Source organism: Megascapheus bottae, chromosome 9, assembly GCF_031878675.1.
Source record: "Megascapheus bottae isolate mThoBot1 chromosome 9, mThoBot2.hap1, whole genome shotgun sequence".
NCBI lineage: Eukaryota > Metazoa > Chordata > Mammalia > Rodentia > Geomyidae > Megascapheus > Megascapheus bottae.
Window position 1 is genome coordinate 36,538,561 of NC_143517.1, and position 16,352 is coordinate 36,554,912.

Consider the following 16,352-nt stretch of genomic DNA (forward strand, 5'->3'; position numbering starts at 1 on the left):
ATTACGTTTATATAATACATATGTACACAGTGGTGTTTTTTTTTCCAGACAAAATACTGAAACATATTAGTTTAAAACCAAAAACTATACAGAAGGCTTCATACCATAACAATAGCTTAAATGTACAATTTATTCAAAGGGAGAACAGATTCACATGTCTAGCAATGAACTAGTAACCCAGTATAATATGCTATTTTTTTCTAATTATAACTAGTTCATGTGGCTAAAATTTCTTTAAAAAAATGGTTAATCGAAAACATATATGGAGAAGTAGCTTATGTATATACAGCAAGTTTAAATAAATAAATTTCTGTGAGATACTTTACTGCCTTAAAAATAACTTTAGGTTAAGTGTTAAACTTTTATCATTTTGGTACTATTTTTGCCTCATAATGAAGTTTAAACTTAGGATCTTAACAGTTTCGCAAACATAAATAAAACCTTAGCCAAATAAAAATTCTTAGGGATGTCTTAAGAGTGATAAAGTGACATTCTTACGTAAAGAGTTTGAAAAGTTAAGTTTTACCCAAATTATGATATTCAAAAGTGTTTATTATAAAACAACCTATTGCCAAAGCCCCAATAGGAGCCAAAGCACTTACTTTTATTTTCTTTGGTTCTCCCATTTAGAGCAGTTTAAACATCATGTTCGTTCTAAGCTGTACTAATTTAAAAAATTTATTGCAAGGTAAACAAACTAGCTTACAGATTAAAAATTTCACCATTTGTGAAAATTCAAGTTTTATCATAGCTTGTTATATAGCACTTCTGATAAATTAGTCACCTTATTACAAAATAAATCTTTGTAAACAAGTTTAAATTTTATTTTCAGTAAGCAGATTGCACTCGTCAAGATGGGAATTCTGAGAATCTTAAAAGCTAGGTTCAAAGTATTGTATCACTTACCTACTCTTGTAAGGTAGCAGATGTCTAGCCCCAAACTCCAATGATACATTTATCTTGATAATCCAAGAATTTTAACACTGGATTCCCAAACAAAAACCCATAATTGCCATGGCAAAAGTTATGGCAGGCTATTCAGTAACCTTGTGAATGAAGTCATCTTTTGTAAACAAGTCCTGCTGTTTAACAGCTAATTCAGAAAGTAAGTTTCTTTCATGCCAATTTTAAGTGGCTCTAAAAATAACAGAGGTGGAATTTTTAAATTGGCAATCACCGCACTTATTTTCCTATAATTCTTTAGTTCGGATGTATGACATTTTTGCCCAATGCTTGGTCAGTTCCAACTTGTTGGCTTTGTCAAAAACTTTAGTGTTTTCCTGGTGGTTTTTCAGTGCTCTTTGGCGGTGTCATAAGGCCTCCATTGCACACTGGTGACAACTGTCCTTTTCTGAAAGTGTTTACATAATTTGCTTCCTCCTGTATGTGTATTAAAAAAAATGCAGCAATTAGTAACTAACAATGCAAGGACAAAGTAAAATAGTCAAGCCAGACTTTGGGGTAGCTGTTTGGCAGTAGTCAGACCCAATCTAATGATCTCTATTTTTTGCAACTGTGGATAATAGTCATATACTAAGATTTCAGTTGTTTAAACTGCCTAACATTGTGTGTTGTGAGTTTTAATTGGCGCTCAGAAGTCTTGATTTAACGTGAGTGTAATTTTATCTTTACATTTGAAATCAGTGTGCCCGTCGATTCCCAGTATAGTATAATACAGTAAAGTATAGTACAGTACAGTATTGTAGGTAGTACCTTCACTGTCAGTTTCAGAACATGATAGCAAGGCCAAAAACCCAAGAAAACCCTACAACAAACATACCAGCAGAGCCAAATAGTTTGTATGCGTTTGGATATTATGTCTGTCTTCCATAGGTATCTTCTTAAAAGTCTTCAGTTTCACTGGACTTGCACTTTTTACCACATTGACAAAAGGTACCATCCAGTCTACACATTCTGAGATGTTATCCCATTCCAAACCTAGATTTTAAGTTTGGGAAACAGAAAGGTGGTACATGAGAAATTGACATACATAATACCTAATGTGTTTGGCATCTGCCTTCAAAATTAAAGAATCGTAAATCACAACAGACTTCTCAAATTATGTTTATTCTGTTAAGTATCTTAAAGGACAGAAGAACTTTAGAGTTAATAATCAGTACTCAGATTTAATCATTTCCATTTTATTTGTTAACTGTAGAGCAGAATAACTGTCCTCGTTTTATTTGTGGAGATACACTGAGGATTATAAAGTACATCTAACAGAAAGGAAGGTAACCACTAATCTGCAAAATTCTTTTTGTTTTGTGGGGTTTGAACTCAGGGCCCGAGCACTGTCCTTAGGCTTTCTCAAGGCTACTGCTCTACCACCTAAGCCACAGCACTATTTCTGGCTTTTCCTGTGTATGTGATACCAAGAAATCAAATCCAGGACTTTGTGCATGCTAGGCAAGAACTCTGCCTCTGCCACTTTAAAAACAAAAAACAGTCTTGGGGCTTGTACTTAGGGTTGCCCTTGGGCTTTCTCAAAACTAGAGCTCTACCACTTGAGCCACAACACCACTTCTGGCTTTTTTCTATGTGTGTGGTACCGAATAATTGAACCTAGGTCTTAGTGCATGCTGGGCAAGTACTCTACCACTAGGCAGCTCCAATCTGCAAAATTCTTAAATTCATGTTTGGCAAGCTTTAGTTCACAGCTTGTAATCACATTAAAAGTTATGAACAGATAAGAGTGTAACAAAACATACAGCCTTACCTGAGGCTTTCTGAACTACTTCAATGGAGGTAAAATGGCATAAGGCAGCAGCAGCCAATATACTGTACTGGAACTCTAATGAGTCAATGGATAGAATACACAGATCTAAAAGCTAACAAAAGAAAAGGCAAAATATGTAAGTAATTCAGTTCAGAAGGATAAACACTACAAGCTCTCATTCTTTATCCAAAAAGAGTTCTAGGTAAAGTCATAAAGGGTTTTAGGATGAACACTACAGGCTATTTATTCAAACTAAAACTTTCAACTTTTTTTTTTCTAGTCCTGGGCCTTGAACACAGGGCCTGGACATTGTCCTTGGACTTTCTCAAGGCTAAAGCTCTATCACTTGAGGCTTTTTTCGATGTATGTGGTACTGAGGAATCGAACTGGGGTCCTCATGCATGCTAGGCAAGCACTCTACCACTAAACTCCGGGTCCCCAAAACTTTAAATCTTAATACATTTAAATTCAGGAAATACACAAAACAATTATTTAAACTCCATAGATAATGGTCCAGTTAAAAGTTGGGACTAGACCAATGGGGACTGGTGTAGAAAGGAGAAGGAAATCTTGTCAACACATTTTAAGTACTGCATATCAAGAAGGCCTGAGCCGGGCACAGTGGCTCAAGGTCTAGGGCAGTAGCCTTGAGCTGAAGAACTCAGGGACAGGGCTCAGGCCCAGAGTTCAAGCCCCATGACACCCCCCACCCCCCCCAAAAAAAATCTGCCAGTGGTGACTGGCGCCTATCTTTTGTTTTGTGGGTCATGGGGCTTGAGCTCTGGGCCTGGTTGCTGTCCCTGATCTCTTCAGCTCAAGGTTACTACCACCCTACCCTTGAGCCAAGCCCCACTTCCCATTTTCTAAAGGTTAACTGGAGATAAGAGTCTCAGGTCCTTTTGTGCCTGGGCTGGCTTTGAACCTTGATCCTCAGATCTCAACTTCTGAGTAGCTAGGATTACAGGAGTGAGCCACCTGAGCCACCATGCCCGGCTTTCATAAGCCAATAGTCCTAAGTACTCAGAAGGCTGAGATCTGAGAACTGCATCCAGAGCCAGCCCGGGCAGAAATGCCTGTGAAACTCATCTCGAATTAACCACCAAAAAACTAGAAGTGGAGCTGTGGCTCAAGAGGTAGAGTGCTAGCCTTGAGTAAAAACATCAAGTATAGTGCCCAGGCTCCGAGTTCAAGTCTCAGGATTGCCATTTAAAAATAGACTTCAAACCCTCAGCCTAATTTTGATTAGGTTCTAAAATCTAAGTGCCAGTGATTGTATATAGAGATTCCCTTCTTGTTCGTTAAACACATCATTTGAAATATGATGTAAAAATCAATGTTAATAAATTCTTTAGGGGCCGGGAGTTTGGCCTAGTGGTTAAAGTGCTTGCCTAGCATGCACAAAGACCTGGGTTCGATTCCTCGGTACCACATACATACAAAAAAAAAAAAAGCCCAGGACTGGCAAAAAAGAAAAGAAAAAAAAAGAAATTCTTTAATAAAACAATAATAAAAAGACGATACCTGGAGTGTTTTGCCACCTCCCTTCCAATATTTTTGAATATTTGCATATATAAGATAAAACACAAAATTCTGGTTTGATACTAGTGGCTCAGAGCGTGATCCTAGCTTTTTAGGAAATAGCATCAAGAAGACTGGTTCAAGGCCAGTCCAGGAAAGAAGTATACAAGACCCCCATCTCAACCAGTAACTGTTGTATACCTGTGACCCCAGCTAACCAAGAGAGTTTAGGCTGTTTCCAGGCTAGCTTGGAAAAAAACAACAAAAACAAAAACAACTATAAAAACAAAGCCCATGGCTTACACCTGTAATCCTTATTTCTCAGGAGAGAGATCTGAGGATTACAGAAGCCAACAAGGGCAGAAAAATCTGAGACTTATTTCCAATTGATTATGAAAAAGCCAAAATTGGAGCTGTGGCTCAAGAAATAGAGCTCTAACTTTGAGCAAAAATGCTCAAGGACATTGTCCAGGACCTAAGTTAAGCCTCAGGATTGCCAAAGAAAAGGAAAAAAAGGGGCCAGGAGCTTGGCCTAGTGGGAGGGTGCTTGTCTAGCATGCATGAAGCTCTGGATTGGATTCCTTGGTACCACATACATAAAAAAAAAGCCTGAAGTGGTGCTGTGGCTCAAGTAGTAGGGTATTAGCCTTGAGAATACCCAAGGACAGTCTCTAGGCCCTGATTTCAAGCCCCAGGACTGGCCCCCAAAAAGTTGTGTAAGTAGTTAAAAATAATTCAATATACCATTTGTTGTATAGTTAAGGATTATACATTAGACATCTTTAATTAACATCAGCATATATTCAAGAACAGTATCAGTACCTGAGCTATTTGAATGAATGTTTCCTGAGAATATTGAGGTAGAAGAACTTTAGGAGCATCTTTAACAGCATCAATTTGCAGAAAGAGATTTAACCAGGAGATGACTGTTACAGGACAAAGTTCCCACTTTAAAGCCTGTTTATAAAATTTAAAAATGCCTGTTAACAAATGTTCTCATATACCCCATTATAGAGTACAGTTTAGAGGTTAAGTAAATTTCCCTCCCAGCCGTAAACCAATGTCATGTCTGTCCCCCCCCACCACCACCAGGTGTAAGGTGTACAGGGTTTGAAGTTAAGGGCTTCTATTTGCTTAGTAGGCAATCTGCCTACTGCTGTTCATTTTTTGCTTTAGTTATTTTCAGTCTTGGGGTTTTTCCCCAGCCTGAGACCGCCATCTTTCTACATATGGCTACCATCATATCTGGGATTAGAAGTACCACCACATGTGATATAACTGTTAAAAGTCTTGTTCATTTTGTCAGAGATGCCTTTTAATCCACAATCCTCTCCTTCACCTCCCAAATAGCTGGCACGAGCCATTTCCCCTGGTCAGTGCCACTGTTTGGATTAACTTTTTAGAACTAGGTGCTAATACATTAAAAGTTTAGATTTGGCTATACTGGTTTTTGAGGTTCAATCCTACTGTTAAGAAGTACGTAACAATTATTAAGTTCCAAGTAGAAATAAGGACACAGTTACTACCTTTAAAATAGTGAGTTCCATCCTTAAGATATCCTCTTCACTGCAAGCACCATCAGTGACATAAGCAAACTCTTGGAGTTTTGGAGCATAGATTTCCTTTAAATTGGAAATTTAAAATTAAGCAGTTGAGATACAAATCACAGATAGTTTAAATATAGCTTCACATTCGAAGAAATTCCAGAAAAATTCTTACATAGCAGAAAATTTATATTTGACATTTTTCATACCTTGTATCTAAACTGGTAACCGTTACTAAGCCTCATTTTCCTATTGACTTTGAATATTAAACATGCATCCATTCTTTCTTTTTTTTGCCAGTCATGGCTGGAACTCAAGGCCCGAGCACTGTCCTTGAGCTTTCTCAAAGCTAGAGCTTTACCTCTTGAGCCACAGCATCATTTCCAGCTTTTTCTATGTATGTGGTACTGAGGAATCTAACCTGGGTCTTCATGCATGCTAGGCAAGCACTATACCAGTAGGCCAAACTCCTGGGCCCATATATCCATTTCTTTTTCCTTTTTTTTTTTTTTGTTTGGTGGGTCATAGGGCTTGATCTCTGGGCCTAGGCACTCACTGTCCCTGAGCTTTTCAGCTCAAGATTACCACCCTACCCCTGGGCCTGGGGCATTGTCCCTGAGCTCTTCAGCTCAAGGCTACTGCCTTACCCCTAGAGGCACAACTTCACTTCTTATTTTGTAGTGATTAACTGGAGATAAGCATCTCAAGGACGGTTTAACTGGAGATAAGCATCTCAAGGACGTTAGTGCTCAGGCTGGCTTTGAACCTTGATCCTCAGATCTCAGCCTCCTAAGTAGCAAGGATTATAGGTGTGAGCCACCTCACCTGGCTATCTCCATTTCTTTCAGTGAGAAAACAAACTTGCTTTAAAATTGCCTGGTATGTAGCTCAGTAGTAGAGTGCTTGCCTAGCATCGGTAAGATCATAGCTTTAATTCCTAGTACCCCCCCAAAAAAATTCTTTGTATATTTTGTCTGGTGAGACATGTCTGGACAGTTCATAAAATAATTAGAATGATCAATGTTAAATTCTTTAATAAAAAATAATTAGAATGATCGAAATATTAGAAGAGAACTGTCATATATGATAAAAGACTAAAGACAAATGATAAAAAATACATTTGGAAGAAAAATACTTTAGAATATTAATATTCAAAATCCTCCCACCCTCAAATGATGCCAGCTGCAAAAAGTATTATTGGTATTCATAATGTATTGTTTAAGCAGAGTAGAAGATAGTTATGAAGAAGGAAAGTCTTAGGTCAGAGAAGAGTTAGCATTAGACAGTTGACACCATTAGACATTCAGTTGGGCTGACCATTTTGTAACCCAAAAGAACGTTTATTACGTTTGACTTTTTTTTTGGGGGGGGGGGAAGCAGTTGGTTGGTCGTGAGGACTTGGCATTGTTCCCCAGCTCTTCAGCTCAAGGCTAGTGCCCTCAGCCTCAAAGCCATTTCTGGTTTTCTAGTGGTTAATTGGAGAGGAGCGTCTCAGTCTTTAGTGCTGGAGCAGCCTTTGAACCATGATCCTCAGACCTCAGCCTCCCTAGTAGGTAAGATTACAGGCATGAGCCATATTGCCTAGCTTTTTTTTTTTTTTTGCCAGTTCTGGGGCTTGAGCTCAGGGCCTGAGCACTATCCTTGGGCTTTCTAAAGGCTAGAGCTCTACCACTTGAGCCAGAGCACCACTCCCAGCCTTTTCTATGTATTCAGTACTAACTGAATCCAGGTCTTTGTATATGTTAGGCAAGCACTCTACCACTAGGCCAAACTCCTGGCCCTGGTTGTTTTTTTTTTTTAAACAAACTGCTGTTTTGAACCATGAGCTATAATCACATATACAGATGATAGTCATAGCTTTTTTTTGGGGGTGGGGGTGGGTCATGGGGTTTGAACATTGGGCCTGGGCACTATCCTATTTTACTTTTTAGGTTCAAGGCTAATGCTTTACCATTATGAGCCACAGCACCACTTGGTTTTCTGGAGATTAATTGTAATAACTTACCTCAAGTTTGGAAGCAATGAATAATGAGGTAATTCCAATGAGTTGAAGTGTATTCTTATTAATATCCTTTTGTGTCAACATAAATCTATCAAAAAAATCTTGTGCAAGATAAAATGTTTCCCTATGGAGTGTATATACTTCACATACCTAAAGAAGAATCCAAATATTTAAATGTTATCTTCAGAATTTCTCTCCAAATTTGAAAATCCTTTCACACACCAGACTTTAGAAAACATTTAAGCCAAACTTTGCTTTTTAGTATGCTAGAGTATGAGACAGAAAAACCAACATGTATTGATGAATCTATTTCCTTTCTTGTTGTTTTACAATTTTCTCACATTTTTACTTCAGTTACTTTTTCTATTTTACTGCACTGGCTAAGAGCATAGGGCACTAACATTGACAACAAAATCTTGTCCCTGACTTTAGATGGAATTTCCCTAATGTTTCACTATTCAATATAATAATGGTGTATGTAGTGTATGTTATTTCTACACTGAATGATTTCCAGAGCCAAGAAAGAACTCCACAAAACTGGTGCTATTACCTATCTTTTTGAAAATGAGGAAACAGGACAGAAATATGAGTTCCTAAACATGAGTTAAATCTATACCTACTTCCCTACATATTTTATTTTTTTGCCAGTTCTGTGCTTGAGCTCAGGGCCTGAGCACTCCCCTGGGACTTTCACAAGGCTAGAGCTCTACCACTTGAGCCTCAGCACCACTTCCGACTTTTTTCTATGTATGTGGTACTGAGGAATTGAACGTGGGTCTTTGTGCATGACAGGCAAGCAATCTACTATTAGGCCAAACTCCTGGCCCCCTACGTATTTTAAAATGAAGAATGAATTCCAAAAGATAACTTTTGTATCTATTGATGTTAGCATTTTTCTCATGTAAGCTATTAAGATAATAAACTAGTATTTTTGTGTGTGTGTGCCAGTCCTGTGCTTGAACTCAAGGCCTGAGCACTGTCCTTGGACTTTCTCAAGGCTAGAGCTCTACCACTTGAGCCTCAGCACCATTTCCGGCTTTTTGCTATGTATGTGGTACCGAGGAATCGAACCCAGGTCTTCGTGCATGCTAGGCAAGCATGCTACCACTAGCCAAACTCCCAGCCCCATAAACTAGTATTTTTAAGTGTTCATTGTTCCTATGTTTAATCTCCAGGGCCAAAAATGAAAAAAAAAATGGCAAAAATAAATTACCTTTATGACTACTAAAAGTCTAGGACATTATATAGTTTTAACTTTTCTTTGAGAAAGGAAATGGGGACTGAGAGAAAACGCTAATACAGATACATAGGGATTTAAGGATTACTATTATTCCCTTAAGTTGGTATAATGTGTTTCTAAAAGGAATAGGAATGAATATATTATACTGGAAACCTTATATAGAACCTTGGAGGGCTTAGGACTTGTGGGTATCCAAATCCTTATGGTTTAGAGTATAGAAATTAGATTCATAATTTTATTTTGGTAATAAAGAAGAGAAAATATGAAGGCCCTAAACCAGTTCCTTTCTATAGCAGTACTCAAAACATTCAACTATACATTCCTTTCTTTTTGAATACCCTTGACATCTGAAACAAAGACTAGCACACAGCAATATCCACACATAAAGGAGCTGAGTTTGGATTATATGTAAACTGTGTCAGAAGGATTTTATGCAAAAAAGTGGAATATGAAATTTTCTTTTTTTTTTTTTTTGCCAGTCCTGGGCTTGAGCTCAGGGCCTGAACACTGTCCTTGGACTTTCTCAAGGCTAGAGCTCTACCACTTGAGCCTCAGCACCACTTCTGGCTTTTTTCTATGTATGTGGTACCAAGGAATCGAACCCGGGTCTTCATGCATGCTAGGCTAGCACTTTAACCTCTAGGCCAAACTCCCGGCCCTGAAATTTTCTTAAGAGCAAAATCATAAATTGGAGTCCTGTCATTATGTACTGATAGTTACTTGTTGGCAATGGACAACATATCCAAAGGGTACATGGAAAGCACAAAAGTTGAAAACATCTAAATGTTTATCCATAATACAGAAGAAATTTTTACTCCTGGAACTTACCTCTAAAAGCCAGTCTAGAAGTATTGACCTCATCTGTGGTTCCAAGTCAGAATGTAAAACTTCAAAATGTTTGTCATGTACATATCTGCTTTCCTTTTGTAACATGTTTAGCCAAACCTCCTTTGAACATCCCCAGCTATAGGAAAAAGAAAAAACATGTAATTATGTAATTTAACTTGTGGGATCTACTCAGTATACAAGGTGTTTACACAGCATAACACTAACTCTGATACACACACGTGCGCACATATATATATATATATATATATATATATATATATATATATATATATATATATTTTGGTCGGTTGCGGGACTTGAACTCAGGTCCTGAGTGCTGATCCTGAGCTCTTTTATTGAAGGCTAGTACTCTACTACTTTGAGCCAGTTTCACTTCTCATTTTCTGGTGGTTAATGGGAGACAATCTCATGGACATTCTTGCCCAGGCTGGCTTTGAACCATGATTCTCAAACCTCAGCCTCCTGAGTAGCTAGGTATAGGTGTCAGCCACCAGTGCTCGGCTTAACTCAGGCATTAAAATTCAACTTTCAACTAGAACTTGAAAGCATTAGATATTTCTACTAGAAAAATTAAAATTTTTTGGACAGTCCTACTCTTTGAACTCATGTCCTGGGCACTGTCTAGGACTTTAAACTGTATTAGCATTTTTGCCACTTGACCTACAGCCTTACTTATGGCTATTTTGATGCTTAATAGTCTCACAGGCTTTCTTGCCTGGGCTGGCTCTGAACAATGATCTTCAGATGTCAGTCTCCTGAGTAAGTAGGATTATAGATGTGAGCTATATCTTACAGTGCCCAGCTCTATGTTAATTTTTTTATCTTATTGTTTTTTTTCTCTGTCTTGGGGCTTGAACTGGGCCTGGGCATTGTCCCTGAGCTCTTTAGTTCAAGGATATTGCCCTACCCTTTGAGCCACAGATCCACTTCCCCTTTTCTAATGATTAATCAGAGATAAGAGTCTTTCAGTCTTCAGTGCCCAGGCTGGCTTTGAACCTTGATCCTCAGAGGTTCATAGTAGCTAAGATTACAGGCGTGAGCTTCTGTACCTGGCTTCTATCTTAATTTTTAAGCCTTTTTTTTAACCCCCCTTAAGAACGAAGACCAAGGCTTGTAGGTATTCAAATCCTTACTAGTTTGGATTACTTGGGGCTATGATCATTTACATTGGTAAATTGAGATTGCTTTGACATATCCTGTATTTTTTGGGGGGGGGGTTATACAAGGATCTTATGATACCTTGGCTGGTGTTCTACTTAAATCACACCTCCAGTCCAGCTTATTTTTTTCTTGTTATTGATTTCTTCCTCCGCCCCCAACCCCTCATCTGTCATGGGGCTTTAAGTCCAGGCCTGGGCACTGTCCCTGAGTTTTTTCACTTAAGGCTAGTGCTCTACTACTTTGAGTCACAATGCCACTTGTTATTTTAGGAATGCAATCTCCAAGCCTTTTCTGCCCAGGTTGGCCTTGAACCTGAATCCTATGGATGTCAGCCTGAGAAGCTAGGATTATAGGCAGAGCCATTCGCTACTGGCTTCTCTTTTATAATTTACACAAAAAATTTCTTATTCACAACCTAAAAACTTTAATATTTAAAGCATGATTACAATGAAGACAAGTATAAACAGATCATCAACAGCAGAATGAATAGTGAGTAAAGTAGGAAAATACTTTAGGTGAGGGCTAGGTGTCAGTGGCTCATGCCTATAATCCTAACTACTCAGGAGACAGATACATGAGGATCATGGTTCAAAGCCAACCCAGGCAAGAAAGTCCATGAGACTCTTACCTTCACTAAACTATTCAGAAAAAGCCATAAGTGGTGCTATGGCTCAAGTGGTAGAATACTAGTGTTGAGCACACAGAGGCTCAAGGATAGTGCCCAAACCCTGAGTTCAAGCCCCAGGACTGACCAAAAAAAAAAAAATTTAGGGGAATATAGCTTAAACACTTAAGTAGATGATTCCATTAATTTTCTTATAAAACTAGAAGGTACTCTACATGTCTTGTAACACTGTCCATCATAAACTAGGGGAAGACAAGGTCAGTAAACTCAGTAAGGAATAGAGCTGATCAAGTGAAAATACTGTCATGCTATTTCATATTAGGAAAATTATTTAAATACCAGTAAAGATGCAAATGAATTCTGCTGAGTCTATAGTACTCAGTAAGAAAGCAAAAATATTGAATCAAGATTTTAAATAACCATGACACTTGCAAATAGCTCTACTCTCAGAGAATGATTTAGGCCAAGTTACTAATAAAGGAAGTAAGTTTTTGCAAGTTCTCTTTTATTACAAAGGTCAAAGATAACAGATGACATTGTTTTGAGTTGTCCAACATTTTTATCATTGAACCAATTGAACTTTTTCTTACCTTAATTCTGGCAGAGGTGAAGGATTAATAAAAAGATTTTTAAATCTGTAATTTGTGAATCTGGAGAAGTCACTTGTTTCTATTTCTTTATGAGGTGTTTCAATGATAATACAAGGGCTGATTCCCCCAGATAATACAGGTGGCCAGCAATTCTGTCATTGAAAAAAACAAACAAACACATTTATTTGTACAATAAGAAACTTTACCTTTTTTCTGGATTTTTCATAACTGAAGGCTAATATTTCCAAACAACCTCGTAGAAGTTGACAATCTAGCTAATTTTACATTCACATTTCATTTGAAGCACCATACAGCTTCTGTATTTGTGTGCGCTGTACATGGGCTTGAACTCAGAGCCTAGATGTCTCTTAGTTTGATTTTTTTTTTCTCAAGTCTGGTGCTCTACCACTTGAACCACAGCTCTATATCTAACTTTTTGCTTGAGGTAAGAATCTCCACAGACTTTTCTGCCTGGATTAGTTTGAACAGCAATCCTCAGATCTCAGCCCTTTGAGTAGTTAAGGATAGGCATGAGCCATTGGCATGGAGCTCATATAGTTCATCACTAATCTTCACACATGTTTTAGTCAATAAAATACAATTTTGGTAATATGTCGGGTATTAAAGGAGAATAACCAAATGTATTTGTAATACAAAATACCAATTGTGTTAGTAGAAAAAGAAATTGCAGTTCTCTGTATTAATATCAACAGGGTCACTTTTGAAAGATCTTCTTAAGTTAGGCCTTTTCTGATATTTGAGGACAGAACTTTATAAAGATGCAATCAATGCTTATGGAACCCTTTCTTTAATGTTGGGTTTTGAACAACTCAGAGGAAGAAGAGGTAGCAAAGGGCTTGATGCCAAGCTGTCAGTGATCTCACAGCCTATTTATGCTGAAGCAGCTATTAGGACCCTCTACTACAGTCTGAGAAGGAACAAAGAGCAGTATATTGGACAGATTAAGCGGGCCCTGGTAGATCAGGCAGCTTCAAGGGTCAGGGACTTATCAAAAGGAACTACCTGCTGCAGGCAGCTTACAGTGCAGCTGTAGTAGGATTCATGTACTTTAAAAAACAAAAGAAACTCTCCTTTCCTTCTGACCTCTGGGGCAATGAAAGTATGAATGTCTGGGTAACCTTTGTACTGCAGGTCATCAGACACATTTCTAACTCTTATTCACCTTCTTCAATTTTCTCCCCAAACCCTCCCAGCCCTGATCTGCATTACCCTAATCTCATACTGATGTTTCTTGGTGACCTGCTCCTCTTTTCTCTTTTTGACATCCTGGAAAATAGAAAAGACCATTTTGTAAACTAGGGTCCCAATACAGAAGTCTCTCTTCTCCTTCCCTCCCTATTTCTCCTTAAATCACCTGTGCAGTTTTTCTCTTCTTGACCTGGAAGATCTGGGGTTCTTGTGGGGAGTCAGATTGTCTGGGCTGGGCTTGCTGCTTAGCTTGTAAACGGCTACTGTGGTGAATTTTTAAGAAGGAAGTTTAGTTAAGTCACAGGTTTCAAAAGCAGCACTTAATTTTGAAACATGTTTCCAAGACAAATAATGTTACCTGCGTCTTGACATTCTCTTCTTTTAGGAGTATGAAGCCTCTGAATGGAAGAGAAGAAAACCCAGAGTCAAGTACATTGCCATTCATAGTCTCCCAGTGCAGATAGATGAGAGCCGACTCAGAGAGGTTACAGCCAAAGTCCCTCAGAAGGTGGCCCGGGCTGTCTTCTGCACTCTGTCATCTCACGGTCATTTAATTCTGCTCACACGCCTGCATTCCCTCAACTAAATGGACACCTGGGAAGCGAGGCTCTCCAAAATTCACAAAAGCACCCTGGACGCACAGAGAAGCAGGTTTCCCCTAAACGAGGTTTTCTGGTCTTCCACCTTCTCCATGGTATCCTCAGAATGGGACGAGGGCAGCGTCCCCCAGTTCCCACCCCGGGTCCAGAACGGGCGGCGGAGAGGGGGGGAGGCGGAGGCCAGAGGCTGAGGAGAAGCCGGTTCCGCGCCAATTTGGAGAGCGGCGGCGGCGGGGAGGCAGGGGGCGGAGGAACAGCCTGGTGTCACGTCCTCCAGGCCCCTTTCCGCCGCCCGGCCGCCGCCCGCTGCAGGGCACGGGACCCCGACTCTAGACGGGTCTGGGGGCGAGGGGAGGAAGAAGAGTTCAAGAAGGGGCACTTTGCTGCCGGAGGGTTTTCCTCCCGGTAAAGGAGACCCAGACTCCATCCTTCCTCCCACGGGAGAGCGCCCCAAAGGGGAGTAGAAGCCGGCGGATGAGGAGCTTTTCCGTGGCTCCCCAGTTAGGGGAGACCCCCTTCCCCCACGTCGCCTCCCGGTTTCCAGCCTGGGGACCCTGTCCAGGCACGGAACTCGGGGACTCAACACCCCCAATCACCTAGTTCTCCACGATCCCTCCTTTTTTTTCTCCCTCTTTCTCCCAAGCCTCCATGGGGTGGATGGAGTGGCCCAGTGGGGATCCCTTTCCTCCCGCATCGCCCCATCCCCCGCCCCAAAGCACCCCGCTCCCGCTCACCTCCAGACCCGCCACGGTACAGCTCAGCTCAGCTGGCGCCGGCGCCAACCCAATATATAGGCCGGGCCAGGACCGCCCCGCACGCATGCGCCACAGACTGACACCTCCGACTGCGCGCTCCCCTCCCCCGCCCGCTCTTCCTACCCGCCCGCGCGCCGCGCCCTGCCCTCAGTGTGCGCCGGCGCGCCTCCCGGCGCTGCTGATCCCGCGCGCCCAGGCCGGAGCCCCACCGCCTCTGCTCCGCCCGCCCGCCTGCGCGCTCGCGCGGTCGCGGGGAAGCTCCACCTCAGGGGCCGGCTTCCCGCCGCTGGGCTCCCGCATCTCCCGCCAGTTCGCTCCCGTCTCCTCCCACTGTAACCCGCCAGTCACCGGGGTGTCAAGCCTGCGGTCCATCCCCGCGCCAGGCTCTCGGGAAGCGGCACCGACGGGGGACTGAATAGTGGCCACTCCGGGGTGCACGCTGCTCTGTCCCCCCCTCCCACCCAAAGCCGTGGGGAGCCCAACACTTTCCCCGGAGACGCGGGGTACCAGGAGGCCACGCCCCCGGGGGCGGGGCGAGATTTCGGCTGAGGAGCGAGCCAATGGCAGGCGGGGACGGCTGCACAACGTGGAGCGGCCGCGGAATGTAAACACGGAGTCGGCGGCCCGCGGACCTCGTGCGTTCCCGGCGCACGGCCGCGCGGAGCCGCGGGCACAGGAGGCGGGTCGCAGCCGGCTCCGTCGTCCACGGGAGACCTAGCTCGGGAAGCCTTCTTCAGCCCGCCATTTGAGGTACCGTCCCATTCTAGTCGTTCAGCCTTCTGCGTCTTCGCCGGCCGCGCCAACCTCTCTGTGGACAGGTCACTCCTCCGGCCCGCCTCCCTCCTCCGGCCCCAGAGCCTCCACCCCGCAGGCCCCGCGCGGGAAACCTTCGCGCCTCGCCGCACCCTTCCCTTCACCCTCCCCAGCCGCCAGCACTCGGGCCCCGAGGTTAAAACACCTTCTGGGGGGAGAATCCGCCGCACTCCTCGTTCCCGCGGGCGCACTGGGCCCTTGGAGGGCCCGGCTGGGCGGGGAGAGTAGTCGCCGCCACGTGCGGACCCCGGGCTCGCGGGCCCCGCCCCGCCGCCTGCGCGCCCAGCGGAGCCCGCGCGACCCGCCTGCGCGGGAGGGAGCCGCCCGTCTCCAGGCGCTCATGGCAGGAGGCCGTCCCGTGGCGTTTCTGTGCTTTATCAGGTGTTTAAGCTTAGGGATCTCCTAGCTGACTCCCCAAAAGTCAACTTCCAAGGGCGCCATTGCACATTTCCAAGTGGGGCGTGCGGTGATACTCCGCACTCTGGTTTTGTGGCGGGAGACAGCTCCCGGAACAAAGCCCCCAGTCCACCCTCGGGGCGGGGTGGGGGTGGAGGAGGCGCCGGGACCCGCCTTCCTGGGAAGACTAGCGCTAGAGGCGGGCCGAGCTGCTCAGACCCGCGGTGAGCCGGTAGGGTAGGGCCTGGGACGAGGAGCAGCCATAGGCCGTAAGGAGTTGCGCCCGGCTTCCCCTGCCCCCCCCCCCCCCCCCCGCTTCATCCCCCGGCCATTTG

The 16,352-nt window shown here is 42.7% G+C and overlaps 1 protein-coding gene across 3 annotated transcripts; it reads right to left on the minus strand.

Moving 5' to 3' along the window:
- Positions 1-9: 9 nt before the first annotated feature.
- Positions 10-14,873, minus strand: Ccne2 (cyclin E2). 3 transcript variants are annotated; one of them, XM_090339078.1, is made up of 12 exons: positions 14,788-14,873; positions 13,813-13,852; positions 13,621-13,714; positions 13,476-13,532; positions 12,246-12,397; positions 9,849-9,984; positions 7,784-7,930; positions 5,761-5,856; positions 5,057-5,191; positions 2,717-2,828; positions 1,781-1,938; positions 10-1,380 (listed from the first exon to the last, which is right to left on the minus strand). In XM_090339078.1, the coding sequence occupies exons 2-12, from the start codon at positions 13,824-13,826 to the stop codon at positions 1,270-1,272; spliced, it is 1,212 nt and encodes a 403-aa protein (XP_090195204.1). In that variant the 5' UTR covers positions 13,827-13,852; positions 14,788-14,873; the 3' UTR covers positions 10-1,269. The 3 variants fall into 3 exon arrangements, with proteins under 3 accessions (XP_090195204.1, XP_090195205.1, XP_090195203.1); XM_090339077.1 differs by having other exon boundaries at positions 11-1,380; positions 13,621-13,717; XM_090339079.1 differs by lacking the exon at positions 13,476-13,532 and having other exon boundaries at positions 13,621-13,717.
- Between the last annotated feature and the right edge of the window lie 1,479 nt (positions 14,874-16,352).